The sequence below is a fragment of the Crotalus tigris genome, unplaced genomic scaffold (genome assembly GCF_016545835.1).
Source record: "Crotalus tigris isolate CLP2741 ecotype Arizona unplaced genomic scaffold, ASM1654583v1 scf7180000024153.1733885, whole genome shotgun sequence".
Classification (NCBI taxonomy): domain Eukaryota; kingdom Metazoa; phylum Chordata; class Lepidosauria; order Squamata; family Viperidae; genus Crotalus; species Crotalus tigris.
In genome coordinates this window covers 317,501-325,554 of record NW_024100414.1, presented here as the reverse complement: position 1 = coordinate 325,554, position 8,054 = coordinate 317,501, and the positions used below count along the sequence as shown (strand labels likewise).

General features: G+C 45.9%; 1 protein-coding gene and 1 long non-coding RNA gene across 2 annotated transcripts in view; one reads left to right on the top strand and one right to left on the bottom strand.

The window, feature by feature from the left end:
* Positions 1-524: 524 nt before the first annotated feature.
* BARHL1 (BarH like homeobox 1) overlaps positions 525-8,054 on the bottom strand; it is a 16,067-nt gene continuing 8,537 nt past the window's right edge. Inside the window, exons 2-3 of the mRNA XM_039322946.1 lie at positions 6,031-6,253; positions 525-819 (exon numbers count right to left, since the gene is read on the bottom strand). Coding sequence (XP_039178880.1) covers positions 525-819; positions 6,031-6,253 — 518 coding nt within the window. The remainder of the gene's footprint in view (positions 820-6,030; positions 6,254-8,054) is intronic.
* The window catches only part of LOC120298841, a 6,803-nt gene continuing 560 nt past the window's right edge, over positions 1,812-8,054 (top strand). Inside the window, exons 1-2 of the long non-coding RNA XR_005554245.1 lie at positions 1,812-2,156; positions 3,422-3,620. This is a non-coding gene — a long non-coding RNA (uncharacterized LOC120298841). The remainder of the gene's footprint in view (positions 2,157-3,421; positions 3,621-8,054) is intronic.

The window sequence follows — 8,054 nt, the reverse complement described above, 5'->3', positions numbered from 1 at the left end:
ACTCATGAAACTCCCAAGAATTGAACAACAGGCCCAGATTTGCCTGTCTAAAACATGTTTGAAGGACGGCTGGCTGTCGCTTGGCGAGGACGGGGACCCCCACTCCAAGCCGGCAAAACCCAGAATTCACACACCACCTCCTAAACCCAACTAGAACCCACTTAATCTAACAAATGAGCTGAAGATTGTGGGAAATAAGCCAGGATAGAAAGAAAGAAAGAAAAAAAAACTGATACGGAGCAAAGAAGTCTGAAAGTGCCTGGGATGGGTTTTTTTTTGCAGCATCTCAGCTTGGTAAGGGCCGGCGGTTAGCCTGATGGCAAGCAAGAAAGGCGATCGGTCGGTCGTGGGAATGGCCCCGAGATGCGTGCAGGGCTGCTGCGCCAGTTCCAGCCCCTCCCCGCGTCCTTTCCCCCCCTTCTCCTCCCCCCTTCCCCCCCTTGGCTGAGTCAATCCGGCGCAGGGAAGCGGGGGCGCCCCACGTAATCTTCCTGAAGCCAAGCCCGGGTCGGGGGGGTGTCCGCTCACCGGGGCTGAGCGGCTCTGGGGAGGACGCCGGCCAGCGGGGGCAGAGGCGGCGGGGGCTCGCTGCCCCCTTGCAGTCCGTGGATCAAGATGCGAGGGACCAGAGGCCGCTGGAGCGCCGGCGGGGGCGCGCTGGGTCCCCGGTACAGGTAGAGCGCAGCGCCGGGATCCAAGTTGGAGACCAGACTTTGCGGGTAGAAATAGGGCGAAGGGAACATCCGTTGCAGGGCGGAGTAGTTGCCCGCCTCGGCCAGCAGCTCCAGCCCCACCGCCGTCTGCCTCTTCCACTTGGTCCTGGAGGGGGGAGAGAGGAAACGGGATTCAGACGGAGGAGGAGGGAACTTTGTTGCTCTCTGAGCTGGGTGGTTTTCTTGCAGACATTTCATGACCCAGCTAGGAGATGCCATCCATGCTAGAAGGGAGTGTGGTGTGCAGAGAGGAGGGGGAGGAGGAGAAGAAGGAGGAGGAGAAATTTAACTCCGCAGGAAGGTTGAAATTACTTTTATTGAGATGGGCTCTAAGAACAGGGTTCAGACAGAGGAGGAGGAGGAGGAGGAGGAGGAGGAGGAGGAGGAGGAGGAGGAGGAGGAGGAGAGAGTGAATGTCTTTGGAGATGCTCAATTATCCAGGTCCTGGTTGCTCCCCCAAAGGGGCTTTTTCCAAAAGGCAACTGGATTTCCTTAGTTTTTTCTTCTTTGAAAACAGAATAGAGGTAGTCCTTGGCTTACAACAGTTTGTTTACTGACCGTTCAAAGTTACACAGCACTGGGAAAAGTTATTTATGGCTCTTTTTCACACTTACAACCATTACCATATCCCCACGGCCAAGTGATCATAATTCAGACGTTTGGCAACATTCCTAAGGTGGAACTAGAACTCCCAATCTTCTGGAGACTGGCCCAAAGTCACCCAGCCAGCTTCCATTCCTAAGGCGGAATTAGGACTCCCAGTCTCCTGCTTTCTAGCCTGGTGTCTCAACCGCTAAAGCAAAGTGGGTCTATTCTTTAGAGTAGCTTTTCTTCAAGTGTGGTCTTATGATCCCACAGAGACCCCCACCCACCCACCCACCTCCGGGCCAGGGATCCTTAAAATCAAAGTCATTGGCTGGCCTGTGTTGAAAAAATACTACAATTTTAAAATCCCAGTAAACCACCCTGAGAAGCAGTGGCTGGAGTGATGGCCTCAATTTTTAATTTTTAATTCAGTCCGTATCGATAAATACAACCCACCCGAACGAAAGCGCCTTTGGGGGGATCTTCCGTAACTTTTAAAAGTGGGAAGAAAAAAAGAACACTTACTGAGAGCCACGGTGGCACCTCACACGTTTGTCCTTCTCTACAGGTAGTCCTCGACTTACATCCACAACCGCTGCTAAGTGAGGCGGTTGTTGAAGGAGTCTTCACCCCATTTTACGACCTCCCTTGCCACGGTGGTAAAGAGGACCCCTGCAAATGTGAAGGGACCAACCCGGTTGTTCAGTGAATCGGGCTCGTCAGAAAGAGGATCACGTGACACACACCCCGGAACACTGCAACAGTCCTCAGTACAAGCCAGTTGCCAAGCGTCTGAATTTTGATCACGCGACCACGGGGGGACGCTGCAATGATTAGGAGTGCGAAAACTGGTCGTAAGTAAGTGCCTTTTTGGCAGTGTCATTGTAACTTCGCACGGTCATTAAATGAAAAGTTGTAACTGAAGGAATACCTGTAGGGTCTCCAGATTCTAACTCAAGGAGAGATTGATAGGTTACCCTCCGTCACTAAACAAACAGGTTGTAAACTGAGGACTACCTGCAGTTTTAAGGATTAAGCATCTATAAAATTGACTCTCAGCAAGAGGCTCTCTCCTTCGCTCTCCGTTCTTACCTGCTGCGAGCAGGTAAGCCAGCTCAGTCACTGGAAGCCTGGGAAGTAGATGCCTTTGAATCCAGTAGCCCATAATCCTCGCCTTTCACCTTTTCTGCCCATCTCTCTTTCCCCCAGTAAATTATTTATCGTCATCATAATTGTGTAATTACTGTAACTGCCCTTAATTATTGATGCCCGGAGCATCAATTGGGATATATTATTAATAGCTCAGCAACATGCTGTTATGCCTTTAGCTGAAAAAAAACAACAGATTTCTTTCCCTTTCTCGTTTTTTTTTCTCCCACCCACCCAAATTAAATGCCTCCTCCTCCTCCTCCTCCTCCTTCCTCTTCTTCGTTTTCCTTTTTCTCTCCCCTGCCTCATCAAATCCAAAAGATTTCCTGTCTCTGAGAAATTGAGAATAAGAAGCAAATCATATGGATTTGGGAGAAGGAAGGAGCACTTTTAAAAAAAAATGCAAAGAAAGCAATGTTTTAAAGCCTAACATAACAACCAAATAAAAAAAAAAGAGGTTTAAAAAAAAAAAAAAGGAAGAGGAGAAAAATCCCAAAGGAATTTCCCTGGGTCAAAAAAGGACACGTCCAACGGGTTGCAATAAATGTTTTGCAAACTCGGGATGCAAAAAAATGACTAAGTTTTCTCAGTCTGTTTTTCCACCCTTGAGCCTGCTCGCTTTTTATTAATAGCCCATTGAATAAAACTGCTAACAGCTTAACTTTTCCAACCTGGAGAAGACAGCCTCATTCACACAGCTTGCCCTACCCTACTTTACTGAAACAGTCCCCGAGGTGCTGGATTCACACCAGACTAGGCAAAGCACAAACTCTGGTGGACAAAGCCGCACGGCGTGGAGTGTGCGTTCACATGTCAGCCTACACCTCAGACTAACAAACCAGGTCGGGGGAGGGGTCACCTCTGCTGTGCAGGCCCTGTTTTCAGATTGGGTTTAAAATCTTAACCTAGCTCCTTCGAAACCAGCAAGTCGGCTAGTTTCTACCTTCTTGTTTTTCCGGCTTTTTTTTTTTCAGACAGAAGGTGAAATGACCTCGGAACGGTTCCTGCTTCTTTGTTCAAATTCTCCCAGCTTGCTCTGGCAACCCTGGGCAGGGGCCAGCATCTTCAATTTAATTTGCTCTCTTGATTTGCAATTATCACCAAGATGATGGCTTCAAGGAGGAGGTGGGATAAGGACACCAAGGGATCAAGAGTTACGACTGCTCGGGAAAGGTCAGTTAACAAGACATCATTCATCTCTCTCTCTCTCTCTCTCTCTCTCTCTCTCTATCTATCTATCTATCTCTACTATCTATCTCTACCTGTATATCTATCTGTGTCTGTCTGTCTATCTGTCCATCTGTCCATCTATCCATCCATCTATCCATCCATCTATCTATCTATCAATCATCTATCTATCTATCTATTTATCTATCCTATATATATATATTTATTCTTATTGATAATAGTACAGGTAGTCCTTGACTTATGACCACAACTGAGCCCAAAATTTCTGTCGCTAAGCAAGACATTCGTTAAGTGAATTTTGCCCCATTTTGCGACCTTTCGTGCCAGAGTCATTAAGTGAATCACTGCAGTTGTTAAGTGAGTGACACGGTTGTTAAGTGAGTCCAGCTTCCCCCTTGATTTTGCTTGTCTGAGCAATAGCACTTAGACTTGTATACCGCTTCACAGTGCTTTACAGCCCTCTCTAAGAGGTTTACAGAGTCGGCATCTGGCTCCCCAACAATCTGGGGTCCTCATTTTACCGACCTCGGAAGGGTGGAAGGCTGAGTCAACCTTAAGCCGGTCAAGGTCGAATTCCAGGCTGTGGGCAGAGTCAGCCTGCATTATTGTATTATGATGAGAACATGAGAGAAGAGAAGTAAACGTATACACACAATCCATGTAATTATACACAACACTTCTACGGGGGTATGGCAGTGGCCTCATAACGGGATGTCCAATTCCCCTTGTTGCGATTGTGGTGCTGCTATGCAAAGTATTAAACATATTGTGTGGCCTTTGTTTTCTGGTTCCCTAGAAGACCAGCATGAAGCAACACCAGATTACAAAACCGTACATTAACCAAAGTGGCTAGCTGCATTCACACATCAGATTCCTGCCAGGCCTGATAATAACAACCATGATCAAAACTACAGGTGATTAGAAACTAAGCAAAATCTAAACCGATCAAGGTCAATCTAACCAACATCAAAAGTAATCAAGATTTTAAAAAAATAGCCCAAATCAAAAACCAATCCAAGTCAAAAGTAATTAAAACCCAAACTAATCAAGGTCCATTTAACCAAGTTCAAAATGAATTGAGATAAAAAATAGCCAAGATGGACACCAATCAATGTCAAAACTAATCAAAATCTAAACTCAGCGGAATCTCTTGAGTTGATTTAAAAATCTTGTCCTCCTCACCAAGTCCGCTCTGTGCAGACATGTGTGACAGCCAGATTGTGGCTTTGACACAATCAGGTGTCTTTTTTTTCCAGAATCCAAATAGGAGCCCTGTGTAATCCAGAAACTGGCTTCAGTGTCAAGAGTTCAGTGTAAACTAAAAGCTTGCAAAATAACCTGAAGACCTGCAGGTGGATTTGACCTTTTTCAAAACATTTCAGCACCATTTGAGCTGGACAGTGTTTATTTTCACTCTGCAGTGATTTCATTTGTCTTTTAAGCAGGGTCTGAAGATTAAGTGACTTCTGCAGTTTAGCATCCTAAAATCATTTAAAAAAATAAATAAAATCCTTGGCACAGAGAGAAACTACCCAAAACACAAAGTTCTACATGTCTACACAGAATTGAATTCAAGATACCAATTCAAAATGTCTACAGTTACAACTAAACGCGGTAGAGTTTTAAAACAACGGGGGCCAGTTTCAAAATCATTTTTAAACTGCATTCCCAGCACAGCCACACAAAAAATATATTGTAGGAAACAGCACAAAAGTTAATTATTCTTGACATACGCCTCTAACCACAATTACCTCTCCTGATTTTTCCTAAAATTTGCAGGCGATGGGATATTTGCTTCCCTCCCCAAAACCAAGCTAACTTCCAACTTCGCCCTATCAAGGTTCACACACCGCATTCCAACAGGAACCAGCCAGCAAATTGGCTGGAGTAACCAGGTTAACAGAACCCAGGTAGAAGGAAAGAAAAAAAAGGAAGGAAACCCGGAAACCCGTAGATTAAGAACATAAGAGTTTTCTACCAAAGATAAAATAGAAGGGGGGAAAAAATAGAAGGGGAGAAGGAACCAAGGAATTAAATTCATGGATTAAGTTGAAGACGCTCTCCAACTAAATCTTTAACTAAACTCGCTTCTTTGCAAACGTCCACACCAGCTTCTTTTTTTTTTTTTGTCCACCAACAACCACCTTGATGCCAATTTCGCAACTGCGACTTTTTTCTTTGTCTTTCTTTTTTTTTCTTTTTCATTTTTTTGGAACAGACTTTTCTCCAGTCCTGTTTCTCAAAAGAAGCCTGGATATTTGAGATCTGGCTGAGAATTCAGGAGCGGCTGGATCCAAATTAAACCAAGCCAGATACAAATTCGCGGCTCGGTGCTGTCTCCCTCTCCCCTCCCGCTTCTCTCCCCGCCTCCCCGCCGCCTCTCTTTCTCGCTTACCTTCTGTTCTGGTACCACGTTTTCACTTGGGTGTCGGTGAGGTTGAGCGAGGCGGCCAGCTCCATCCTGTCCTGGACGCTGAGATATTTCTGCCTCTCGAAGCTGCGCTCCAGCTGCGCCAGCTGGTGATCGGTGAAGGCGGTGCGCGCCTTGCGCGGCTTCTTCAGCCGCACCGGAGGGCTTTCTCGGGAGCTGGAGATCTCCCGGTCGCCTTCTTCCTTCACTGGGGCCGGGAGAGAAAGGGAGACAATGGGTCCCGGCGCTTTGGGGGGGCGGAGGGGAGAAGGGAAGAGGGTCGCCCGATTGGGGAAGAGAAGGGCGGCAAAAGAAAGGAACAGGAAAGAAAAGGAAGAGAAGGGAAGGGAAAGGGTGGTGGGGAAGGAGAGAAGAAAGAAAAGAGAGAGAAAGGAAAGGGAGAGGAAAAAGAGAGAGAGGAAGGAAAGGAAAAGAGAAGGGGAAGGAAAGGGAAAAGAAAGGAAGGGAAGGGAAAGAAAGGATGGGGAGAAAGGAAGGAAAGGAAAGGAAGAGAGTGGGAGGGAAGAAAGGAAGAGAGTAGGAGGGAAAGAAAAGGGGATGAAAGGAAAGGAAAAAATAGAAAGGGAAAGAAAAAGAAAAGAGTGAGAAAAGGGAAGGGATGGGAGAGGAAGCTGGTAAATAGATAAAGAAAGGGAAGAAAAGAGAAGGGCAAAGGAAGAGAAGAAAGAGAAAAAGAGAGGAAGGGAAAGGAAATGACAGATAAAATAAAGAAAACCTGAAAGAGAAGATAGAGCAGGAATGAAGAGTGGTAAGGAAGGGCAGGAGAAAAGGAAAATGTGGAGAATAGATGAGAAAGTTAACACATTTAAAAGAAAGGAAGGGGAAAATTAAAGGAAGGAAGGAAGGCAGAGAGAGGGAAGGAAGGAAGGAAGGAAGGAAGGAAGGAAGGAAGGAAGGAAAATATTTTTCACAGGAACAGAGTTAAGGGTGTCCACTAGCTTCTGTGGATTTATCATGACAAAAAGATCCCACTGCTGTTTACTCAGGAGTAACTTCCCTTCACTTTCATGAGACCCTCTCCTAATAAATTTGCACACACAAAACCATTTGCTTCTCTCCCCCCACCCCCCCAAACTCCAGGTAGGTTTACCCAGAAGTATGCCCATAGGAAGATGGGAATTGTAGTCCAATAGAACTGGGGCGGGGTGGTGAAAAAAAGGTGAGCTATGCCCATTTCAAATATATAATCAAAAGGAGCTTTGCTGTTTCCTCTGCAAAGTGACACCCCCCCTCCCCCCCAAAAAAACCCCCCACACAGGCGCACACAACACACAGCACTGCCTGCCTGGTGCCACGTTTTACACACAGTGGCAACAGCCCAAACATATTCCTCTCCTTTCATTTGCAACCTTTGTCATTAAATAATAATCAAACAATCAATTATTAAACAATTAATAGATGTAATCAGCCCAGCCAGATCACGGATCCTTCCCTCAATAGCTTTCTGCACAAAGTCCTTTGGGGCTGTCCAGGCTGATTCTACGCTCCGAATGTAAAATTGGCATAAATAATAGACCTCGTTTTGGAAAAAAAACAGCAAGGTGGTGGAGACGCGTGTTGTTTTAAAGGACAGAGGGGCTTTAAAAAAGCTGAACTGAAAATCCACTATCCTTTTTAAAAACAAATATATTTATTTGGGGAGAGGAACATTTCAATCAATCAATCAGCTGGAAGGGATCTTGGAGGTCTTCTAGTCCAGCCCCCCCATACCCTTTCAGACAAGTGGCTGCCAATCTTTTCTTTGAAATCTCCAGTGATGGAGAGCCCATGATTTATGGGGGGCAAGCTGTTCCACTGGTTAATTGTCCCCACTGTCAGGAAGTTTCTCCTTTATTTCAGATTCCTTCTCTCCTTGATTAGTTTCCATCCCTTGTTTCAAAAGAGCCGAAGATCTGAAGTAGACATGGAGTGGTAGAAGAATGTGTTGAGATGAGTTTTGTGGGGCAAATGGGGATTGGGGTTGCAGAAAAGGGGGCTACTAGCCACCC